The following is a 26,109-nucleotide window of genomic DNA, read 5'->3' on the forward strand; positions in this document are numbered from 1 at the left end:
GTCCTGCTAGGCTGAGCATTCATTTGATATTGCATCAACACATTCAGCCTTAAATGAGAATGCAGAACCCAAAATAACATTGTGCTAAGCTTTTTATAGATGCCATTGTCTTTCTCTGTAGCTGTCCTTTTAATGCTAAGTATGGACTGTGTGGTTTTGCATATGTTGTGTGGATTATGTGTTAGATGCATTGATCTTTTGCTCCAGCAGCTATATTCAGGCGAGACCCATTCGCATACACCCTCCCTTTTTAAAACAGCCTTATAAACAAATCAGTGAAAAACGATAGCCCAGAAAAATCCTTCCTTGCCCACACATATGTCTGTCCATAATTTACAGTATATTAATACTTGGAAAGGGGCGAGGGGGAAAGACCAATTATTTTCAAGATTACAAATGTTTATCTTGTCTGTAGACATACTTGTTCCAGGTGAGTGCTTGTTCTATGGTTTGGCCTTTAAAGGCTACTGTACCGTAGAATCCACATTAGTTAGAATCCAGAAAAAATGTTGGTAAACTTGATTCCGACTGAAATCAAGAGGGGAGAAATAGTCATGTTTTCAATTGCACTCATTTCAACGGGATTTAAGTTTAACTAAGACAGGTTCACTTATTGTTTTGGAGGTGTTTATTTGGTAGGTTGGAATGAGTGAATAGTTGTTGCTCTTCCAGTTATGGACTGAAAAATTCACTCTTCAGTTTCTGTATCTGCTGAGCATCCACCTTAATTTTTGCACATTTTACACAACGCAATAGTGCTGCGAAGGAGTTGGTAGTCGTTTGCAGCTGCTTACTAGGATCATGCCCATTGATCTAGCAGCCTATTTGCATAGTCAGATACTTAATTGGATATTGTTAATAAGTATTTCTGTAGAGAAAAATGTCTTGTTCATCTATGTAGAAAACTGGCATTCTGCCATCATCTTAGGAAGCTTTGCATCCAATGTGAGGATCACTTGTTCATCCTGTGAATCTCTTGTCTATAGACTCTGGTTCTTGTTGCTCCTGTCTAATTTAGGATTTATGCCCAAGGATTCTTGGTTTCATTGCAATATCTGGCTGCTGCATTGAGTCTTTGGAACCGGTTGCTGCTAGGTCATTGGGGAGGGGGCACTACTCATGAACAGGTGGTTTTGCAGCAGCATGGCAGACTCTCTGCTTCAACTTTGAGCAGCTTGCCTGATGGAGGCAGCCTCCATTTGGTGAATATTTGTGTGTAGCTGCCTGTATTATGCCAAGGCCAAGCGGCAGAGTAAAATCAATGTACCTCCCCTCTTTTACATGCTCAGGAGTGTTCCCCTTTTCTGTCCTCTGCCCAGAATTTCCAGCTTTAGTCCTTTGAGTTCCAGAATTCCTTCTTGATACAAGTATCACAAGGAGGCTTGTGTGGTGTATATATAGGACATTTTTGTGTGTGCCTTTTTTTTTAATCTTGGTATAATGTCACCTAGTAGTCATCTTTTAAATATCAACTTCACTTCACTTGATCTTCTCCAGTCTTCATTTTTCTTAAACTGAAGTCATTTTTCATCATATAAATGTCAGCAGATAGCTCTTGCACATCTTCCTCCCACTGTTCTCCCAAGATATATATAGAGCAAAGGAGTGTGTCAAACCAGCTTGCCACGTCATAGCGGTTGGTAATAGGTTTGGTAACCAGCCATATTCCAGATAGTACATAACCTCGCAGAACCAGATCTTTTTTCCCTTTTTTCCTGAGTTACATTTTAGGAAAACATTCTAGAAAATGAGGGAAAGTGCCAATTATCTCCACTCCCTTTGACCTATGTCAAGTGCATAAATTCATTCACTGTGTTGTCTGTATTTGCAGATCAGGAATTTTAAAGACGGGTTTGCATAGATTCAAGAGCCCCAAAAGTTTCACTGCTCCAAGTGTATACTTCCCCAAGTGACTGTTGGTGTGGCTTGTTTGTGTGTGCTTACAGGGGGTAACTGTTAACTACTGTTGCCCCTAAACTGCTCATGATGTAAAACTCCAGAGTGACAATTGTGTCTCTTGCCCCTGCAACTATTTAGTTCCATTCTATTCTCCTCACCTCCCAAATGGTATTGAAGCAGAAATTGAGTCTGCCTTGCTAGAGCTCATAGACAAAGAATCTGGCCTTGCAAATGAGATTGGACTACGCTTAACTTCTTTAGGCTGCCGACCTGGGAGTAAGTCTCATTGAACTCACCGGGACCTGAGTAGATATGCCTAGGGTTGTGCTGCAAATCTGGCAGAAGCCTACCCTGATCAGGCTTGTCTTATCTCCTTCTTGTTTCCTTTCCTTCTGTCATTGATTCATGAATCCTTCTCATTTCTCATCCTCCTTTTCACTACCAAAACACAAAAAACCTGTCCACAAGTTCTTGCATGTTTCTGCAAAAAAAGGATAACATTTCCTGCCTAGGAGTAATGTAGTCTGCTCCCCACCCCCGTCACTCCCCATCCTCATCCTGACCACAAAGGAAAAGTGGAGCGTTACCACTTACAGTTTGAACCTCCAGATCTTTTAAGGAGCTCCTTGCAGCTTCAAAGTCAAGAGGAGCTTCTTACAGACCTTTACAGAAGAACTGTTCAGAATTATGTCCTGCTTGCTTCTGCAATCCTATGTGAAACTCAACTTAGGCTGTGATCATAAGTCCGCTCTCGGAGATGCTACATCTGTCTATACTATAGTTGCACTAGTCTGTCATCACGCTGTTTTTGTTGGTTGTTTCCCAAGATTCTAAAGGCAGGGGTGGGAAAAGGAAAAGGGGTCCGGAAGGATAAGGGAGGACTCATGTCTATGGTAAATAACTTGAGAAGTTTAAGGGAAGGACTTGGTGTGGGGCAAGAAGCAACTCTGTGTGTGCAGCAGTTTTAGTTCTCTGCTTCCAGCGGGGAAGGGAAAGGAGGAACTAGGGAAGGAGTGCTCACTGGAAAGACAGATCATGAAGCTGAGGCTCCAATACTTTGGCCACCTCATGAGAAGAGAGGACTCCCTGGAAAAGACCCTGATGTTGGGAAAGATTGAGGGCACAAGGAGAAGGGGATGACAGAGGACGAGATGATTGGATAGTGTTCCCGAAGCTACCAGCATGAGTTTGACCAAACTATGAGAGGCAGTGGAAGACAGAAGTGCCTGGCGTGCTCTGGTCCATGGGGTCACGAAGAGTCGGACACGACTAAACAACTAAACAACAACAACAGGGAAGGAGCATGTGGAATTGGGTGGGAGTAAATTTGACATTTGGAGGAATGAGGGGAATAGGGGAGATGGGAATGAAGTGTTTGTGAGGGAGAGAATTTTGGGGCTCTGGCAAAGAGGGAATTAAGTTGGAGAGGAGGAAGAATTGAGGAAGGAGCAAATGGAAATTGATGGTGTTGAAGGAGACATTTGCTGTGCTAGAGAGGGCTAGGGAGAGGGGCATTGGGAGAAATGAAGGGGAATATATCAGTGTCCCACTTGGAAGTTTAATGGAGTAGAAAGAGGGGTTGATTTGTGGAAAGTGGGAGGGGTAGCAAGCAGGAAACAGAGGCAGCCTAGTACAGTGGTACCTCAGGTTACAAACGCTTTGAGTTACAAACACTTTGGGTTACAAACTCCGCTAACCTGGAAGTAGTATCTCGAGTTGAGAACTTTGCCCCAGGATGAGAACAGAAATCGTGTGGTGGCGAGAGGCCCCACTAGCGAAAGTGTGCCTCAGGTTAAGAATGGTTTCAGGTTAAGAATGGACCTCCGGAACAAATTAAGTTCATAACCCGAGGTACCACCGTATTTATATATTTATATTTAGTAAAATGGCTTAACTTAACTCTTCAATGTATTTATTTAAACCGGGGGTTGCTAACCTGTGATCCTCCAGATGTTGTTAGACTCACAATTCCCATCAGCCCCAGAGAGCATGGTCAATGGACAGGAGCTGTGGTCAAGCGATATCTGGAGGTCCACAGCTTCTCCACCCTGACTTAAACAATTTCCAAGCTGCTTCTCAGGATCATCCATCCTCCCAAAGCTGCTAAAAAAGCAAGCAATTCAGTAAAACAACATTGTTAACGAGACAGTTAAAATCTGTGCAACATTTAACTAATTAAATATAAGAAAAAGCAGCAAACAGTAAACCGTATAAGCATCACAGGCAACCTCCTCAGCTGCTGCACAGGGCATTAGCTTACAGTGGTACTTCGGGTTACATACGCTTCAGGTTACATATGCTTCAGGTTACACACTCTATTAACCCAGAAATAGTGCTTCAGGTTAAGAACTTTGCTTCAGGATGAGAATAGAAATCGTGCTCCAGTGGTGGGGCAGCGGCAGGAGGCCCCATTAGCTAAAGTGGTACTTCAGGTTAAGAACAGTTTCAGGTTAAGAATGGACCTCCGGAACGAATTAAGTACTTAAACCGAGGTACCATTGTACTGTAATTGAAATCAGATTAGATGAGAAAAATATTTAGGACTCATATAAAACAAAAGAAGAATGGAATTAAAAGAATCATGAGAACTGTAGTCCTCTGAGTGGGCCAGGGCTCCTGGTTGAAAATTATGGGCACAAAAATACGGTTTCCACGGTTTCTTCAAGGAAGCCATGACAGTTAAACTAGTTCAAATCCAGTTTGCTCTGGCTGTGTACATGTGCCCTAGTTTGGAAGCAAGTTTCTTTCGAAGTCAACAAGACTTGCTTCCAAATAAATCGGAGTGAGTTTCCTGCAAGGTTGTCCTTGATATTCTTCAGTCAAGTTTCCTCTTCAGTATATTTCTTTATATGCCACAAGAAAAAGAGAATATGTGAAAGCCAGGATTCTTAAAGGCAGTTCAGGCAAGTTTATGTTTTTGTGAAGCAGAGGAAATATTATTTCAAAGGGAAGAACTCAGACCTCTAAATCTTGAGGGACACAAGTCTCCGTGGCAAACTGAGCAGCAATGTGTTATTTATGGAGCAGACTTGCTGCTTTTGAAAAAAGTTGAGAAACATGATTTATGCGGTAAGAGTTTGCCAGGCATGAAGAACTTGGAACCATCTGACAACAAATATGCTGTGTGCATCTTGGAGAATATCTGCAGTGCAGATTTTGAGGTAGTCTTCATCTTGTACTGCTACAAAACATTTGCCTTTCACCTCACCCATTTCTTCCTCTGCTTTTGTGGCCAGTATACTTTTTTCTTCCTTCCTTTGGGTCCACATGTCCCAGGATGCTTAGTCTCTTGGGTATTTAAAACCTTGATGATTGTAAGAATTTTTTTTATCTTGATCTGTTATATGATACTCATTGAAATGTAAAATACCTATGAATGAATAGAACTACCATGCATCCAGAGTCGGTCTAACACTTTGCAGGTAGGTGTAGCAGTAATAAAGAGGTGGGTTGCCCTGCTGCCAAAGGACAGGTACTATAATTAAAGAGCGTTTGCTGGTGGTACAAGGAAGAGGCTCAGGACTCTCTGTGTTGGCGCCAATGATTGCAGGTTGCAAGTACAAATCCTTTATATCCTTTTGCCACTCTCATTTTTGTCAATTTCCAAAGTTTGATACTTGGCACTTACGGAGCAAGAGCCAGATCTTTAGAGCCAGGTAAGTTGATGCAGGAGCTTGAAATGGAAGCTGAAATGCAGGTGGACTTCACATTTGGATTTTTAGCAGCTGAACTGACATGGCTTCATGTGAAGTAATCCTAGTTGGTGAAATTTCTAGGAATTTTGTTAGAGATTCCTCAGGCCCCTCTCGCAGCAGAACTCCAGCTCCCAGGATTCTCTGTGGAGAGGGACTGACTAAGCCAGTCTAAGTATCTGGTTTGCTTCTATCTCTCTATAAAGCAGTGCTTTATAGAGCACTGATTTATACTGCTTTAAACACTTTATATGCTTTAAACACTGACCTGTGACCATGCCAGTTGGAGAACAGCCTTTACCAAAGGTGTCAAGGGCTTTGAAGACACTAGAACTCAGGAAGCAAGGGAGAAATGTGCTAAGAGGAAGGCACGCTTGGCAAATCCACACCGTGATCAACTCCCGCCTAGAAACCAATGTCCCCATTGTGGAAGGACGTGTGGATCCAGAATTGGCCTCCACAGTCACCTACAGACTCATTGTTAAAACTGTGTTTATGGAAGACAATCTTACTTGGCTACGAGTGATTGCCAAAGAAGAAGAAGAAGAAAGCTTGTCAAACTCTTTCCCAGGAACCCAGTAATCCCTCATGAGTTTATCAGCAGGCCATTCAAGCGAGCCAATCAGCAATGGCGAACAAGATTACCAGATACTACTGATCTTTCCTGTAAAGCAGACGTGGAGGAGAGAGTGTGTGTGCACGCACACTCTGGTGTGTAGACTCAGTGTCAAGCAAGCAAGGTGTGACATTATTTGCATATTTAACCCTGCTATGCTTGCTTGCTTCCCATTGTGAATAAGAGGATTAGAGAAGACAGGGTTCTGATCACAACCATGGCAGCAGGTCCCCATTATCCCACATCGCCACCCTAGTCTCGGTTGTCTCTGCGCCCCACTGGCTATTTACTTATTTATTTTAAAAGCAAGCATTGCCAGGGCTAAAGTAATAAATAGAATCCCATCTATTTTGGCCCTCAGTTCATACGGGCAAGGCTCTGTAGGCCTGGCCAGTGCCCTGACTGTACCATAGAACCCAGAATAACAGCAGTATATAGGCAAGACTTTGCCAAACTTGTGCCCTTCCTATGTTTAGGATGCTGACTGGGGCTGATGGAAGATGTACTTTAAAACATCAGGAAGGAACCAACTTGGTGAAGGCTGGTAAAGGCATTCCTTGGCAGATTCACATGGGTTCCCTAACAAGCAAATAGATGTAGCAAATAAGGGTTCCTGTAGGTAGGAAATTTGAAAATCGCTCTTCTGTTTGAGTCCCAGATTAAATCACTTCTGGTTTACAGTTTTTTACTTTTCCGGATAATAGCTACAACTTATTATCATTCTTCTTGAATGGGATATCTTTCTCCCAGTCGGTGTGGCCTGCAGCCCGGCTGTTCTATTCCCTCAACCCCCACAGAGTGCTTCTTTGAAAGTGCTATGAATTTTCATGGCTGGAGAAGCTAATGGGAAGCCAGAGACAATCAGTATTGGCATTTAAAAAACTCTGCAGGTCCATTAGTCACTCATGCCCTTTCAAGCAGAAATCCATCTAGAGAATGACCTTGTCCAACCGTGAGATTCCACTATTATGCAAGAAGAATGATCTATTCTAGCTTGGGGGGGTGGGGGGGTAGATGTTTTGGCAGTGGTTGCATTTCCAGGCCATCGTATCTGTTGAAAGTTCACCTCATGTGGAGGTGGTGATCAAGGTGGCACTTAAGCAACACTTAATAAGTCCAAAGCCAATCACTGGCCCCTAAAGAGAGCTAAAAGATTTGGACAGAAACCCCAGGGGAGGTTATCTTTCTCTGGGCTGGACTATTCAAGACCGGGGGGGTGGGGCTGAATGTTTCCATACATAAAACAAGCAAAAAAATGCTTCCTCCCCCTGCAAATAGCATATTGAGGAAAAGGTTGGCCTAGAACTTTCTCCTTAGTATGGTAGTTTTATGGGGGAGGGGGGACTTTCTGGATATTTGGTTCCGAACTCCATCTTGAAATAGTACCACCCGCTAAGCATTCGCCACTTGGGGTACTGGGATGCCTTTTTTTGTTCTAAGGGTGAGATTTATCCCTCCCATCTTTTCCAAGTTCTCTAGCCACAGTAAAACCATGGAAGTCTATTCCCATTTAATGTGGAGAACTGGTAACTGCTTCCAGTTAAAACGATCTATTTTTTTTAAAAAAAATAATATTTATTAAGAGTTTAAAGATTACAAAAAGAAAAAAAGAATTAAACAAATCAATATAATACAATACAAAAACAAAAACAAAAACACTACATAGAACATTGAATTAACAAAACAAGAACAATTAAAAACACTTCCAATATTTTCAAACTTAGCTTTCATTCACTTGTTTCATTGACTTCCTCACGCCTCCCTTTTTGTATTCCACTTCAATTAACTGTTTCAGCAATTCCTTTCCATCTTCCTCTGTTTTCTGTCCTGTAATTAATCTTAACATATTCTAACCTTGTTTTTTTTTCCTTTTAATACATTAACAATCTATCTGTACCTAGTTCCTTATAACATTTCTGCCCAAGCCATATACCTTCATTCCACCATTTTTCTAAAGCTCATTAATTTTACAATATTTCTGTAAATAATCTTTAAATTTTTTCCAATCTTCTTTCACCGACTCTTCTCCCTGGTCTCGGATTCTGCCAGTCATTTCCGCCAATTCCATATAGTCCATCAACTTCATCTGCCATTCTTCCCGGGTGGGTAAATCTTGTGTCTTCCAATACTTCGTGATGAGTATTCTTGCTGCTGCTGTTGCGTACATAAAAAATGTTCTATCCTTCTTTGGCACCAATTGGCCGACCATGCCCAGGAGAAAGGCCTCTGGTTTCTTCAGAAAGGTATATTTAAATACCTTTTTCATTTCATTATAAATCATCTCCCAGAATGTCTTAATCCTTGGGCATGTCCACCAAAGGTGAAAGAATGTACCTTGTCTCCAGTTAAAACGATCTAGAAAAGAATCTTGCTGTTGATATGCAGTATACATCAGCATACTTACATTTCATTTGTTTGAGCAAATCCTAGATTGATCAGCGAATGCCTATAGCTGCAACGGTATTGTTTCTGAAAATTTTAATATGCTTTGGGGTACAATCCGTAGGACTTTTAATATTCACACTGTTAGAGCTCTTATATCCATCTTGAGTGATATTATGTTGGGGGGGGGGTGGTTTCCTGCCTTGCTTGCTCCCAAACTGCAATGTCTTCTTATCTTGTAGGTATTTTCTTGCAGGTATTTGTGCCTTGAGAAATAAGGGCGTGCTTTGAAAACCCATTTTGGCAGTCACAATTCTGCACAGGCACTCTATGAAAACAGAGTGGCATCGGTAGCAGATGTCCTGCTGTTTTTCAAGGAGCTGAAATTCAATGGCCATGTTGACTGGAAAAATAATTTCCACCCCTTAGGCAGAGTAACTGATTTAATAGCACCCCTTTCTGATATAGGCTGACGTATGGTCACATGCATATCCACATAGGTACAGGAATGTGAAGGTCACACTCATGATTCAGAATGTCACATTGCTTGTTGGCGCTCTCCACAGGACATGCCCTCATCATGAGACTTTCAAAATTGGGTTGGTGGAGCAGAAGTCCTATGACATTGTCCTCCATCTTTGTTCAGAATCATAGGACTTTGCATCTCTTAATATGTCTACACATTACAGCTTTAAACCAGTTTGAAACTCATCTTATGCCAGCCAATGATTCATAGTTTGACAGGCAGATCTCAACACCATTACAGAATGGTAGTTCTGCAAATTCTTTTGAGGAAGCCCTGGCATTTAAACTAGTTTTAAAACGGTTTATATTCATAGTGTGGACGTTCTCTCGTGTGCATTTCACTCCAGTGCTCAATGCTCCCTGTTTGTGTGGAGTAAGCTAAACCTGATGTACTAATTTACTATATGTAGGGAGGTGTGTGTTTATAAGATTCCCCACTTGCAGTTTAAAGTGATGCAGTGACCAATTCTAATATTTCAGTCTGTGATTCTGCATAGTGTGTAAATAAGTTTTTTCTTCTTGAGACTTGAACATGACACTTCTGCTAATTCAACCTAAAATGGCTGTCTCTTGTGGCTGATTCACATTGAATATATTGTACATGGTATAAGGCTCCCCAAGTCACTTTTGGAGGTGCTTGCTATATTTGCTATATTTGCCCACCCTAAAAAACAAAATAAGGCTGAAGAAAATTAAGAAAGCACAAATGACCTTTCAGGCATGTTTTGCTCTTTTAGTTCAATTCTATTTTCTTCCCGGTATTGTTACCTCTGGCAAAGCTTTGAATATCTGACAGAAATGTATTGCCTTCTCTTCCCTATGCACTGTGTATTGATGGTAATGAAACGATAAAGAGAATAATAAAGTACGTGGAAAACACTTTGTTTGCTGAGATTTTGCTTCAGCTGCAGTTGTGATGATCACAACTGCTTTAGAATTGATTAGACAATTTAACTTGAAATTTAGCTCTGGCTATGGCAGAAGAGAGAGAAGCCTGTGAACAGGAGCATAAAACATTAATCTTTTGGTGGCCCCTTTGATCTTAGTAGAGCTGGCAGCTTGTGCTTATTCTTTTGACTTTTTAAGGGTATAATCTTGCACTCAAATGTGCGAACAATATTTGTTCTTTGGCATTTCATAAAATGGCGAAAGGTAAACGGTTTGGCTCGGAGAGAGCAAGGCTTTCTGGAGAGCAGAAAAGCTTCCATAAGATTGAGTTGTTCGCTGCATTAGAGCTAGGATGGGGAATCTGTGGACAAAGGACCACATTTGGCCCATGGTCTAATTTAAGGTGGCATTTGGCATCACTGGATGCTGAAGGATTCCCACTTTTGCTCTCCGATCCACCCCTCTGGGAATCTCTTCTGCTTATAGTAGTGTGTTGTACACAAGAGGTGGAGAAGAGATGCTATGACACAGAGAGAAAGAGCAATGCAGTCCTGCAATAAATGCTGCACACACACAACACACACACAACACACACACGTTTGGCTCTGGTTCAGCTAACTGTTAGTTGGACCCCTGACTGAGTATTCTTGTGGTTCAGAGGCTCTTCAAAGGAAGAAGACTCCCCACTCCTAGCCTTAAGAGTTCACTTCCTCCTGGTGCTGGATTTGGGGCCGACCCCAAAGCACGTTTCTGAGGCTTGAATCCTACTTTGTGCAACACTTCTTAGCCACAGATAATCTGTGTTTTGTGTGGGCGACCTGCAGAAGGGGAAGGAGAAACACTCGTTTCCAAATATACTGAGTTGAGGTGGGTGCATGTCAGAAATCATGGTTCGCTACAGTTTCCTGACACAGGTCACTCTGTTTCCCCTTCATCCTTCCCTGTATTCCCCTGCAAAACACTGGTGTGGTAAATATGGCTGCTGTATAAATCGCAAATCCGCTTTGAGATGGAAAGCTTGAAACGAGATGATCTTAACCATTTCATATTTGTCTGAAATTATGAACGCTTGGAAATTTCCAAATATCTCCTATGGGTCCATAATCTTCAAATGTACCTGTTTTAAAGCAAGAACACCACTTGAGTAAGGACTTTCCCACATTATAAATTATTGTTGCAATTAGTCCTTCATTGCTTTCCCCTGTGCCTGGGCTTTCCCCCAATGTTGTCTCTGCAGGCTTTCTGTATTTAGAGTGTGGGTAGGCTTGTTGATGCTATTTTCTCCAAAAGCAAACTTTAATCAAGCAGCTTGTAGTTTTCCTTCATCAGCTTGGCCTATCTCATAGCCTCAGGGTTTCAGAACGGGTTTCACTTGTTTCCTTTTGTCTGGAGGGCTCAGATTCCTGCTTGGTTGAGGGTCTGGAGGGCTCAGATTCCTGCTTGGTTGAGGACCGGTTGAGTATGGATGACTGCGTTCTCTTGATGTGCTAAAAGGAGATGGCTGGCAAGACAGCAAGCCCTGCAGCCTATTGTTACAACCACTGTATCCTCTATGGCAAGTGGCACAGATCCTCGGGCAGACAACCAACCGGATAAGTCTGAGAGCAAAAGAACTTGATTGCTTTGCCTTGGTTGATTAGACCAAGATATATCAGCCTTTTGTTTTCAACAGTGGTCATTCAGGTGCCTCCAGGCATTAGCAAGCAAGACATACAAATTATGGCCCTTCCCCTCTTAGTTACACTTGGCACCTGATATTCTGAGGCTCTCCAACACCAGTTAACATGCTGCCCATTAATGGTTCTGCCTCCTTGATATTTCCTAGGCTGACTGCTTCCATGATACTGCACAAGAACAAAATTTAACGTCGTGAAAATCTGAACTTTTCTTTTCTGGTCACAGCTGGCAATAGCCAAGCATTAGACTCAAAAAAGAATTGGGGACCCTCAAGTATCACCTTGAAAATAGAAACCCATTGGGGAGTGTTTGGTGGTTTTTTGCTTTTTTTAGGGTTTGGTCTGCTACTCAGGAGGGTCCCAGTTTTCTGACTAGCCAGGAGGGCTTTTCTCTTCCTTGGGCAGCCAGCATAAATGTTGCTGAAACAGAAGGGGTGGTGGTGCATGATCTGCAGGGGGTGACCATTAGCCTCCACCTTTCTGATTTCATCCCTGAAGCTGTTTATTCCCTGCCCTATGGGAACTAATGGCTCTCCTTCTATGTATCCCATATGTTGAGCTTCAAAACTCACGGGAACCAAAATAGCTTCACAAGTATTCAAATGGGGAACCTTTCACCAGATCCATGTTTGGATAGCAAGACTCTGCACAAAAGGTCTAATATTTCTGAAGCATATCAAGTGGTGAAAACCATCAATCGCTTTGGTGGGTTTCATAAGATGCTGGGAGAAAGCCCCTGACAAAGAACCTTGTGAAATGTATTTGACAAATCAATTTGCTGTTGCAGTTTGCAAAGGGACCTTTCTGGAAAACCGAGCAAAATTACGATAGCTAAGAAATTGCATTTTGCAGACTCTGACAAGATTCTGTAAGCATCCATGGTAGGATATTTCATCATTTTAATGAGGCATTAGAGAAAATGCAGTTTTTAACTATGTCATTGATAGTGAATTAATTTGTTTTTAAAGTGCTCTAATGTAATACATTCCAACGGGAGATGTCAGAATAAGATCTGCTTTTCTGCACCGTTCGTACTGCATAGAAATTATTCAAAGTTGCTGAGAAATGCAAGGGAATGGGGATTGTTCGGTCTGGTAAGCTAAAATGCTAAGTGTTGACAGAATGTTATCCATAGTACTACACTGAATTTCTTCTGATGAGAAAAGGTATCTTCATTGGTCCCACCACCAAGGTTTAGATGGTTGTTTTGTGGTATTAAAATTTGGCCACAAACCTCTCATGTTCCAGCTGTTGCTGCTCTTTTATCGCCCACAATTCCCTCTGTAAGCCAGAGGAAGCCTGGGAAGCAAGTGCCTAGGGGCCATTGGGTTGATGGCTCAAGCCATCTTTCAGTTCCATAAACTGGCACAGCCCCTGATGAAATAGCTAGCAACGCTACAGAGTAAACTGCCTCAACAGTTCTGGAAAAAGTTGCCTTGTCCACACAAAAATGTGTCATTGCAACGCCTTTTGCCACCAGATCACCAGAGGCAACATCGGATATCCAACCAATACAGTGCTTAGCAGGCTTTAAAAAGAGATTAGACAAATTCATGGAGGATGGGCCAATGAACTGCTAACAAATTTGTCATCTATGATAGCAAATCCAAGATCTGAGACAACATACCTCTATTTCTGGGGGCAAACAGCAAGAAGCATGGCAAACTTCTCAGAAGTACCTGACTGGCTACCTGAAGACTGAAAGGGAATTTTTATTTTAGTTTTTCATTTTTTAAAGTGAAAAAGTGAGAGTAGAAGTTCAGCTCTATAACGTGTCCTTTTGAAAAGGTTGTTCTTTCACCCTATTTTGCAATTAAAATAATTTTGCTTGCCTTTGAGTGTTTGTTCTGGAAGAAAGGCAGTAATGAAGAGTGGGAGTGTGCTAGTTCATGTTGTGCTAACATAGCGTTCGACAACTGTGACTCTTTTTTAGTCACTGCTCATATGGATAATAAGTTAATTATACAATTAGCCATTTGTGAATCAGACATGTGCTGGGGACGTTGGTGGGGAGAAAAGAGCAACAATTGTTCACAGCTTTCATCACTATTGTTGGCTCAGACGTACACTTGACACATTAAAAAATCTGTAGGCCTGAGGTAAATGTCCTGTTCCCCACCTGGCATCCTTGCGCATGACCAAAGGAGCTATTTATTTTTACTATGTTTAAAATTAGCGCAACATTTAAACAGTTTCTTCCGTAGAGTGTTGGTGGTATTTTTCCCTTAAGCACTTTCCTAGAAATTGGCACTCCTGAGTATAGGAGGAAAAGAACCTCCCATGCCAAACTTCACAGAATTTGGCCTGGAAATTATTATTATTATTACTACTACTATTATTACTTGTTTTATTATTATTTATTAAATTTATATACTGCCTTTCATCCAAAGATCACACAGCAGTTTGCATCATGAAAATACAAAGTGAAAACACAAAATACATAACAGAGTGGCAATAAATCAATGCCCATCCCACAAACACATTTAAAAGGCCGTAGGTTGTTTAATTAGCCAAAGGCCTGGGAGAAGAGGAATGTTTTCACCTGGTGCCTAAAATATGTAATAAAGGCACCAGGAAAGCCTCCCTGGGGAGACCATTCCACAAACAGAGAGCCACCACAGAAAAGGCCCAGTCTTGCGTTGCCGCCCTCCAGACCTTGTGTGGAAGAGGCACAAAAAGAAGGGACCCGGATGATGACCGCAGGGTTCGGGGCAGTTCATATGGGGAAAGGTGGTCCTTGAGGAATTGTAGTCTTGGGCAAATTGAGCAAACCTGCAGCACGCCCCAGATCTGAAGGATGTTAAGAAGCGCTACAATCTCTGTGCCTTCCTGCAGCTCTCACCAAGCAAGAAAATGACAGGGAGACTAAACAAGGAAGCTTCTTGGCAATCAGGCAGAGCAGTTGACTTGTGGCTGCCCAGGATGCCTAGGAAACCTTTCTGTTTAGGCTTGCCCTCTAAGCAGGTTCAGCAGAATTTACCCTCAGGTTACCAGCCCACACTGCTGCTGTTAAGGGCTCTCGGATAGAGGTTGCCATCATAATACTTCACATATGTGGCATCTCTACACCCCATTTTAAAGAGAGCTGCTTTTGGCATGATTGCCTATCAGAGTCTGGCCCAAGAGGTTAGTAGGGATTTATAATTGATTGATAAGAGTATGTCCTGGCTGCAAGTGATCTGTCTGGCCCATGGGCATCCCCTCTCACTGTCCTCCACCCCGTATCAAGCCACCGCTGTCCAAAAATGCTGAGTTTACAAATCAATATGTAATCACTTGTGAACATTGGTCAACAAACTTTTAGCAGCCTACCTGTCCACATATGCCTATAGTTGTCGGCTGGTAGCCTGAAGGTAAATTCTGTTGAACTAAGGTGCAAAGTGCATCGTAGTACAGTGGTACCTCAGGTCTTACCCCATTCTTAACCTGAAACTGTCCTTAACCTGAGGTACCACTTTAGCTAATGGGGCCTCCCACTGCCGCCGCCGCTGCGTGATTTCTGTTCCTATCCTGAAGCAAAGTTCTTAACCAGAGGTACTATTTCTGGGTTAGCGGAGTCTGTAACCTGAAGCATCTGTAACCTGAAGCGTCTGTAACCTGAGGTACCACTGTATATGCAATTGAAAGGGCTGAGGGAAACTTAAGCGTGAAAATGAAACCCAGAGATGCATGTGTTTGAATGTCCGTGTCAAGTGGGTAGTTTTCAGTAAAAGGATATACAAATGTCCCTCAAACCTTTTCTGCATGCAGTTTTGATGGGTTCAGAATTCAACCCTAAGATCAGTTTAAGCTCCGCTCAAAAAAGTCAAATTCAATGTTAAGAAAAAGAATTCAAAATAAAGCAACAAAACTACCATTATATTTGTGCAGGCAATTAAGCAAATATTTTCCTTTAATAGAGGATGATCTCTAATATAAATTTTTATGTTTTCATTGTATGCACACGCATCTTTGTGTGTGTGTGTGTGTGTAACTGCTTTTATTTTTATTGCTGGTGGTATACAAATATTTTTTATAAATAAATACATTATGAGGGTGTCCATTCTTGCAGTCCTCACATTGGGAATGTTGTGTGAAATGCTGATAGCCCATCTGCTGATGGTTTTTGGCTGTAATTGGGTACTATATTTTAATCTTTTTGGACCATTGTGTATTTGCTGGATTTTGTTGATATTTCATATTTATCAATATTTTATTTTATTTCTGCTGCACCTCGGTGCTGTTTTTAATACACTGGGCCTTGGTGTTCATTATTGATTACATCCATTGATATTTTATTTCATGTACATTAATATTTTATTTTATTGTAAGGCTCCTTGAGGGTATTTTTTACCTTAACTTGTAAAAATAATAAAGAAATAATAAAGAAAGAAAGGTTAGTCCAGAGCTCAAAGAAGAAGAAGAATGTGGCTTAGATTTTCAGCTCCCCGGCTTGAATCACCTTTCTTGTGAATTAAAGGCTTATAAGGTAGTGGCTTTTTACTTCAGGAAAAAAGATGAATAGCAGGGAATATAAAAGGCTCTTGCACATTTCTGAATGGTGCAGAGGGAGTGAAAAGGCAGAAATTACTCTCTCATACAGAGACTCAGAGGTCACCTGAAGAAACACACAATGTGACTTAATGGAGGCAGTTTGAATGTTCGGCAGCAAGTGAACAAGCTATCGTGTGATCAAGTGTTGTACTTGCCTGTCTGAACCAGAAATCGGTACGTCAGTGGCAGCTATTAATTACGGGTGCTTAAGGTGTTTGCTGGCAGTGGCGGGGCACTGCGTCTGAATCCACAAGTGAGATCCAGCATAACATCAGCATGAGACATTTTGAGGACTGGTTTAGTACAAGTGGTTGTGCAAGAGGTAGCGTACAAGTTTAACTGTTGGAGAGTAGAACAGTAGAAGTTGCACTAGGGTTTCCGGCTACATCACGAGTCAATGGTGGTCGCTCCTCAGTGCCCTCCACGGACAGCGAGGAGGTTCAGGCAGGGGAAAGCCAGGATTTATGAGGCAAAAATCCTGGCAATGCTCCCCAGTGGGGTCTAGGGAGTTCACTGCATCCCGCTGTGCCACACAAGCCCATGTCTCCCAAATTGAAAGGCAGAGCGGGTGCAACCTGGGAGTGTGTCCCTGCCATGGACGACACTCTATCTCCAGCATGATTTGTGGTGGGTTCCTCCATAATTTGGACAATTGGCATTAATCAAGAGGTGCTCCTGGACCGACACATGTGCAACATCTTTCGCAAGCCACCCACTGAAGTACACTACGCTAAAAATTGGGTTCCCACAAGTGGGGTGGCTGTTAAACCTCTGGGCTGCCACAATTGAAATCTGCCAGTGTTTTTATGGGGGGGGGGGCTATATAATTTCCAGAACTTTAAGAAAGGCAACATAAAACAAATATTCAAGGGCACCTGTCCTGTAGGGAAGCTGGGTGTGTTAGGCCTGGGTGGTACATCAATATATCACCCAGAAGCGGTATGAGGGCAGAGTGGGATGGTGGTTTCACACAGTGATATATCGCCGATGAAACGGCCACCGCTCCTGAGTCCCTCTGCTAGCGACTTCCTCCGGCGAGTGTTGCTAGCAGAGGGACTCAGGAGCGGTGGCAGTTCCATCAGTGACATATCGCTGAGTGAAACTGCCATCCCACTCTGCCCTCATACTGTGCAGAGGGAGAAAAAAAAGCTAAATCAGCAAGGTGCCAATACAACTTGTTCCTCCCTCTTTATCTTTAAACTGCTTGGCTAAGGAGTATGAGGTTGCCACTCCCTTCAGCCAAGCAGTTAAAGGACCCCCCAACCTGGTGCTGGCTCCCACGCAAGCAGGGGGAGCACCGGGGATGATTCTGTGAGCCGCTCAAACAAGCTACATTGTCCCAGCCCACTAGGCGCTGGGGTGAAAGTACTTCAGCTCCCGCAGTGAGAGATATGGCAATTTCACTCAGGGCCTCGTAGGCTGAGGCCAACGCAGCTTGTTTTTTCCACATCGCGGTATATCGCCACACCCCAATGTCTGGCTGGTGATATACCACAATGTTGAAAAGCTGATATTTCCCAGCCTGTGTCTCTGTGTGTTGTATTTTATTTTATTTTATTTTATTTTTGGTTCTGCTGGAGTGCACCAGAGCAGAAAGAAAAATAAAGACGTGTGTTTTTTTAAGGCCCACATTTTACCTGAAAATGTTGCTTAGAAGAATAAGAATCTTGTCTTCTAAGGAAGCTGGGTCGTCGTATTTTTTCCTCTCCTTGTATGCAAAATACATTATCAACATTCCAAAATTATTCATTCTGGCCAGAAGACAATCACGTTGGAATCTAATGCATAATGAGGTGGAACTGGAAGAATTTGCTCACGTCAACGAAAGTTGTATACCTCTTGATTGCAATATGCAGAGAGAGAAACAATGGAGAATGTTTATATCTGCCATGCTCTGTGAGCTTCCAAGGCTGATCTAACCAACATAAAATAAAAAAAATCCTTCCAGTAGCACCTTAAAGACCAACTAAGTTAGTTCTTGGTATGAGCTTTCGTGTGCATGCACACTTCTTCAGATACCACACTTCAGATACCACACTTCTTCAGATATGCACACTTATCTGAAGAAGTGTGCATGCACACGAAAGCTCATACCAACAACTAACTTAGTTGGTCTTTAAGGTGCTACTGGAAGGATTTTTTTTATTTTGTTTTGACTATGGCAGACCAACACCGCTACCTATCTGTATCTAACCAACACAGTTCTTGCATTCTTAACATAAAGTAAGAGCAATGGGGAGCCATCACTGCTGGCCAGGATCCCTCCCCTTTGTGTTTGTGGTAGGGGTGGGAAACCAAATGTTCCTTTGTACAGACAAACATGCTTGGGGGGAGGGGAGGGGAAGGATAGGGTACTTGGGGCTCCAAGCCTCATCAACTCCAGTCAGCAAGGCCTATGTTCAGCAATAGCTGTAACTGAAGTCCAGCAACATCTGGAGAGCCACACCACTGATGATAAGAAGCCAGCCCATTGAGGGGATGAAATGATGAGCAACCAGGGAACTGAACACAATGCAGTGCCTAGAAAGCCTTGATCTGTCTCCTCCCCACCTTGCTCCTCCTCTCGCTGCTTAGCCTCAATGCCTGACGGAGGCAGTCCGTTCCTGGGCATGTCTAGGGACCCAGTGCACGTGTCATTTTAGAGATAAAAGTGACTAGCCCTCATCACTCTGTGATCCAGTTTAAAGGTAGAATCACACAACTGATGACTTAGAAGGGACGCTGAGGTCATCTTGACCAACCCCCTGCAATGCAAGAATATGCGGTTGTCCCATAAGGGGATTGAACCTGCAACCTTGGCATTATCAGCACCACGCTCTAACCAACTGAGCTATCCTGACTCCTGCTTATCCACATGTTCTCTCATCTCTTTTGAATTTGTGTGGTCCCAGTCTTTGGAAATGTGATGCAGAAGCGAGAGCCTTTTCCAGGGCCTAGGACATGCATCCCACAAACAGAGGTGACCGCTGCATTTTACTACCCACCTCACTGCCATGACTGTTGGGTCCAAGTGTTGGGCTTGTTACAGTCGCAGGCATTTTCTGCTGGAGTTGCTGTAAAATGCCGAAACGTGTCCCAGCAACTAAGAGAAGCTCTTTGGTTATTTACAAATAAATGAAGGAAGCCAGCTGCAATCGTTGACTCAGCCTTTTTCATTCAAAAACTCTGAATCATCCTGTCCGGAGCCGGAACACCTCTTGCTTGGTTTGCATAACATGGTTTGCCATCTCTTTCTGAGGCAATTTTTTTCTCCCTTTTGGAGGGGCCATGCTGCGCAATATGCAGGCATGCAAGGTGGTGCGGCTCCTCCTCACTACCTCCCCTTGCTTGGTAAGAACCACACCTGCTGACTTACTGCCTGTAATGCAGCACAAGCTCCTGTGTCCACTCAAGGAGAAACTAGGAGACTTGGACATTAAATCGTGGAATGAGAGCCACAGCCATTTGGCTGGAGTCTGGAGTCTGCATTCAGCAGGAGCTTTCCATCAACTGCAAATGTTTTAGCTCGGCTTTCTCCTTGCCCTTTTTCTTTCCTATCTCTTTCTCCACGCATTCTTGGTTTCCCCAGTGTGGTATCTTTTTCACACACACCCTTTCCCCCCATTCTCTGCCTTTTCCCCTTCTGCAGTGTCATTTTGCACCTCCCCACCGTCTCATGCAGCATGAAGCAGATAAACATCACATAGCCCTGCCTGCGTTCGCACTTGCTGGTGGCACCACTGCAGGAAAGAGCTGCTATGCGGGAAGAGAAGGCCTAATTTTAGTACAGACACTTCTCCCTTGGCAGTGGGATGTCAGTGGGCACTTGGCTCCTCCCTCTCCTGCGCGAACTGCAGAAATCTGACAGGGTGCTCTTCGGAAACGCAGTGCAACTGTAAATACACCCAGAACGGTGACTGAAGGTGACAGGAGGAGAAGGATTGCTAGGCACACATTTGTAGAAGCCCAGAATCAGGTTTTTCTTATTAAAAAAGATGGTATGTTGTGTTTGGCACTAAGGAGGGGGAGGGGGAGGAAATTGCATTAACAAGAGATGGATAGTGCAGTAATTTGCATACTGATAGGCTGATTGATCCAAGGCACTTTGCTGTCCTAGGGAGCAGAGCCAAAACAAACACCCAAAAACAAACCTGCCACTGAAATCATGTGTGCTGTGGTGAAGCATACAAAAACTTCCCTCGTACAAGAGGCAAATCCCAAGTGTTGGTGGTGGTTCGGGGCTTTAGTTTTTGAGAGAAGGGTGGCGAGTTTCAGAGTCCACCCATCCTGATTTCACACACACACACACACACACACACACATACACTTTTAATTTCTGCTTTTGGCCCGGAAAAGCACTTAAAGTGTCTTTCAATCAGAGCACCTTGCCTTTTGCTGTTGAAACCCTCTCCCAGGTCGCCAATTGCTGGGTTCCCAACTCCCATCAGCCCAAACAGCCAGTGTTTAGACCTGATGGGAGCTGTAGCCCTTCAGTGCCAGAGGGGGCAGGTTCCCCCACCCATGATATAGCATTTGCTACTCTGCCACCCGGGCTTCATCAACAGCTGCTCAAATCCAAGCCATGGGAACTTCCTGAAGTGGTAGAGCATGTGCTTCACACATAGGAGTCCCCAGGTCCAGGCCATAGCATTTCCTTGCATGCATTTAATTTGCACAGTTTCAACTTCAAGGTTGAAATCACATTAGTTAAATGTGCAACTGTACTGTACATAGGAGATTAGTAAAGGTAAAGGGACCCCTGACCATTAGGTCCAGTCGTGGACGACTCTGGGGTTGCAGCGCTCATCTCGCTTTATTGGCCAAGGGAACCGGTGTACAGCTTCCGGGTCATGTGGTCAGCATGACTAAGCCACTTCTGGCGAACCAGAGCAGCGCACGGAAACGCCGTTTACCTTCCCGCCGAAGCGGTACTTATTTATCTACTTGCGCTTTGATGTGCTTTCGAACTGCTAGGTTGGCAGGAGCAGGGGACCGAGCAATGGGAGCTCACCCTGTCACTGGGATTCAAACTGCCAACCTTCTGATAGGCAAGCCCTAGGCTCTGTGGTTTAACCCACAGCGCCACCTGCGTCACATAAGAGATTAGACACCTTTAAAAGGCAATTTGACAAAGCAGGTTTTGAAGCCAAAAGGCCTTTTCTGTTCTGTTCAAAGGTACACTGCCTCTGCACCTGGAGGTTCTACTTGATAATTAGCTGACAGATAGCATTCATCCTCCAGGTTCATAGGCCGTTTGTCTCTGACTAAGTTGAAGGAGATGAACAAACAACAGAGAAGCGCCATTGTCATCAAACCCTCCTTGCGGGCTCCCTGGTGCATTTGGTTACTATTGTGGGAAGCGGGATGCTGAACCAAATGCAAGTGCTTAGTTCTTGTATAGAAGCCAAATACAGTGGTAACGCGGGTTAGGTACTTAATTCGTTCCGGAGGTCCATTCTTAACCTGAAACTGTTCTTAACCTGAAGCACCACTTTAGCTAATTGGGCCTCCTGCTGCCGCCGAACAACTGAAGCATGATTTTTGTTCTCATTCTGAAGCAAAGTTCTTAACCCGAGGTACTATTTCTGGGTTAGCAGAGTCTGTAACTTGAAGCGTATGTAACCTGAAGCATATGTAACCCAAGGTACCACTGTAAATAAATCTCCAAAACATATTGTACCATTTGCACAGAGCACACCACAAGCTCTGACTGGGCTGTGCAATAAAAGTGATGTTACTGTTTATTGCTGCTGATTATAAATGCTAGCAGACATTTCCTTTCCTGCATTAAGGCCTTCTTAGCACCCATGTCTAAAATGTGCATTGAAGCTTAATTAAAGTGTGTGTGTGTGTGTGTGTAAGAAAGTAAGTAAAATATTCCAATGGACTGGAATAGTGGCTGGCATTAGCTATTAAATTAGCAAAGCAATCATTTCTGGAACAGCAACAATTCTCTCTGACATTAATTACTTCATATGTCTCTCAGGATAGTAAAAAGAAAAGAAAAAACTCACATTAGCTCAGCCTGACTTTCCTGCAGTCTTAACTAATGCTGATGAGCATTGAGTCACATGGATTAATCCCATTTGCGTTTGCGGGCAAGCCCTGCTTATGAGTATGCTGTTGGACATCCCATCATCCCTGACCCCTTGGCCATGATGGCAACTGGGAGTCTAACAACGTTTGGAGGGCCACAGGCTCCCCAGTCCAGTTAAAGGCTCTGCATCTATGCAGCACCTGTGCACTGTCCCTTGTGTACAGTTGCCAGGTGACTAATACTGGTACAAAAGAGTAAAATGTTGTTCTGTCAGGTAATCACTCAGCCTTTCTCCACTCCTGCAGCAGAATAGCCTATAGCACAGGCTTCCTCAACTTCGGCCCTCCAGATGTTTTGAGACTACATTTCCCATCATCTCTGACCACTGGTCCTGCTAGCTAGGGAGCATGGGAGTTGTAGGCCAAAAACATCTGGAGGGCCGAGGTTGAGGAGGCCTGCTGTAGCAGTTAAGGCCTCAGATGGCAACTGCATCATTTATTTATTTGTCTCCCCAGATCAGGATGCTCAGTTTTTATTGTTTAAATCATATCAACAACAAGTTACAGTTAAAGAAATAAGAAACATTATGTCCAGATTTGCCCATGCAACAGAAACCCCTCCTTGCATGGACCCCAGAATCGAGCAATCTCTATTCTTCTACCTGAGAGTATGGCATGTATAGACCAGGTCTTGAGATCCAAAAATCTCCAAATTCTCACCTTCCCATTTCTGCTCCGCCTGTGTGACATGACAGGTTCTGGCTTGGCTCCACCCCCTGGTCTCGCCCAGCATTTTGGCTTCTTAAAACAGACACACACCCTAATCCTGCACCATTAATGAAGAAAACAATTCCCTCTCGTTTTCCAGGAAAATTAGAAGGGGCAATCAATCTCCAACGTCACTCTCGATGACAGAGATTCTTTATTCTCTCTTCCCTCCTGTACAGGGAACAAATCGCAAGACAGTGGAATTGCAGAGATGGAGGAGCTTCCTGTTCCACACAACATCAAAATCAGCAACATCACCTGTGATTCCTTCAAGATTTCATGGGACATGGATTCCAAGTCTAAGGAACGCATCACTCACTACTTCATTGATCTAAATAAGAAAGAGAACAAGAATTCCAACAAATTTAAGCACAAGGTATGTTTTTGTTTTTGTCAAACAGAAAGTACAGCAGTGGAATGTGCTTCGAGTAACTGCAAAGTTCTACATGCTTTTCAGATCACTGAAATGCTTTTTGATTGTGACACTTGAAAGGGAGGAGGTGGTGATCTTAATCTCTTAAGTGGTGAATTTGCCAAATAAAAGGCTTCCATTGAGTCCGTGTTTTAACTCCAGTTGAGTGTTTTTCTTCCAGTCCTAATGGTGAGATCTACCCCCAAGAAACTGATGGATAATTTCTGTTCCCATCAGCGAAATGTCATTTCCCCCACCCACCCGCACTGCCCAGATTTCTTTCTCCTCAAACAAGGTGGAGAATTTTAAGAGGTCATTTGCATACAGCCCTCATTTCAAACATAAACCTGGTTCACACCAACCTTTCTCCTTGTGATTCTAAACATATGAGAGATCATATGGAGGAGAAGTAGAGAAAACAGTATACACACATGAACCATCTTAAGTCGTGGTGTGATCCTTGTGGTGTTTCTTTAAACTCTATTGTTCAAGTATTTTGACCAAGATATGTGTCCTACTTACTCCAGAAGGCATGGCTGAGGGGGGAAACCTGCAAAATGGCTTCCCCGGTGTTATAAAAGCAGCAGCTTAAAAGATACCTCACACCATTTTGTTGTTGTTGTTTTTTGTGTACGTATTGAATTGCCACGTACATCAACTTGGTTATTGATTTTTGCCTGGACATCAGTTCTTTTCATCAGTTGTGTCCTTTTCATCAGTTGTACACCACATTATGCTTTGAGGTGGGGCAAAAGGTGTCAATTAAAAAGAAAATCAGTTTAATACTAGAATGACAATAGTTCACCCTGTGAGGTACTTTTGAAGAACTGAAAAGGCGTTGCAACAGAAATAATCATTTAGGTCTCGCAGAAGAAATAAAACATTTCTGGGTGAATAGCACTGGGGGGTGGGGGACAAAAGAAATCAATGTTTGGTGCTACGGGGGTAATAGGAACAGATCAATGGTTATTATAAAACAATGTAGCTGATCTACCCTAAGGCTACTAAGACTGTGTCCAAACATATGCTCTGAAAATTATTGGCCCTGTTCTAGTAGTTTGGGGTTTGACCCCAACGCATGAGCAAACTGGAGCCCCACAAACCTCTGGGTCATGGTGAGTTCCTTAAACCAGGTGCCTTATATGTATTGACATCATACCCACACCATGCATTTAAAGCACATCCAGTGCACATTTTGAACCACATGACACACACACACCGAAAATGTTGGGAACTGTAGTTTAAGGGTACTGGGAATTGTAGCCCTGTGAGAGGGAAATGACAGGTCCCAGGATTCTTTGTGGGAAGTCATGTCTGTTGGCTTTGCTTTAAATTTATGGTATGGATCTCCTCTTTCCCACCTCTCCATAGGCTTGAGGATAGTTGCGGCGTTTTAAAATCATGAAGACAAATTTAAACACAAAACATGACAGGGTCGTGCTGAAGTACCAGTCGTGCAGAAAATATTAACCAGGCACACTGATTCTGTAGCGCAAAATGCCTGCAAAACTCTCTCCAAAAGCCTTCTGAAACTCCTAGTAACTGGCGAGGCTGAAGGCCCTATAGGCACATTCAAGTATGCCTGTTTGGGAAAACGTATCAGCTTATATGCTCATTGCCCCATGGATCAGAAGGATGATTTCAAACACATCAATATTATGGTATCTTTTTGAGGTTTGCCCCCTACGGAGAAATTTAATCAAATGCAAAAGTGGAAGGAAATGAAAAGGAGAGTTGTAACGCTTCAGGATAAAATGTTGTGCCCTGACAATTAGAAAACCTGGCAGGAATCTGAGGGGCAGGTTAAAAAATAACATTGGGGTGTATTGGAAAACATAGAGGGTGAAGGGCAGTAGCAGAAGAAAGGACCATAGAAGACATTAAGAGGCAAGGAGAACAAGAGAGAGAGATGAATGGGAAGCTAAATACTTCAGCTGACAAACTTATCCCATAGGAGGTTAAAATAGCAGCAACTATTGGTACCGCTGGCAATTATAACAGATTGAACTGATTTTTTTTTATAAAAAAAAGACTTCAGAAGATCCCTGCCTGGACTAGAAGATAAGGAGCTAGAAGATCCTTAATTAATAGGCTTGATGGCCTTAGCAGAATTTGCATGAAGGAAAAGTTTGGGTACAAAGTTATAATGTCTACAATACATTTTAATATATATAAGTATGTAGCAGATTATTCAAGTTAAATGTAACCTAACAGATGCAATAGGCAAGCCACCAAGACCTCCATATAACAACTGCTTGTGCTGCCTGCCAGTTGAGGGGTGGGCGGGTACCTGACAAATGAGCTGTGATCAGCTTGGTGTGTCACGACAAGTAGTGTAAACCTATAAACATCCTTCTAGCGCACTATTTCTGGGTTAGCGGAGTCTGTAACCTGAAGCGTATGTAACTTGAAGCGTATGTAACCCGAGGTACCACTGTACACAAACCAAAACACAGCCATCCTTTGGAAATTTCACATTTCTGAATTTTGCAGTGTGGTTCACCTGTAATGTATACAAAAAAGCATATACTAAAGTATGCATAAAAAGGTACATCATTAGGGGAAGTTGCTTTGCAAAATAATGCATGTTAGGCAAACTCACATGCCAAGAAGTACATATTTAGGAGAAATTTAGAGGCAATTTTTCATGAGGACTTTCTTTCAAAACAAAATTGCAAATGTATAAAAATTGGGGGGGGGGGG

The 26,109-nt window shown here is 43.0% G+C and overlaps 1 protein-coding gene across 3 annotated transcripts in view; it reads left to right on the top strand.

Moving 5' to 3' along the window:
* Positions 1 to 26,109, top strand: part of PHYHIPL (phytanoyl-CoA 2-hydroxylase interacting protein like) — an 85,954-nt gene that overhangs the window by 47,651 nt on the left and 12,194 nt on the right. For all 3 annotated transcript variants that reach the window (XM_081861227.1, XM_081861228.1, XM_081861226.1), the window contains one exon: positions 23,174 to 23,370. In XM_081861227.1, the coding sequence (XP_081717353.1) occupies positions 23,174 to 23,370 (197 nt within the window). The remainder of the gene's footprint in view (positions 1 to 23,173; positions 23,371 to 26,109) is intronic.

Source organism: Podarcis erhardii (genome assembly GCF_964252035.2).
Source record: "Podarcis erhardii genome assembly, chromosome: 5".
NCBI classification, from domain to species: domain Eukaryota; kingdom Metazoa; phylum Chordata; class Lepidosauria; order Squamata; family Lacertidae; genus Podarcis; species Podarcis erhardii.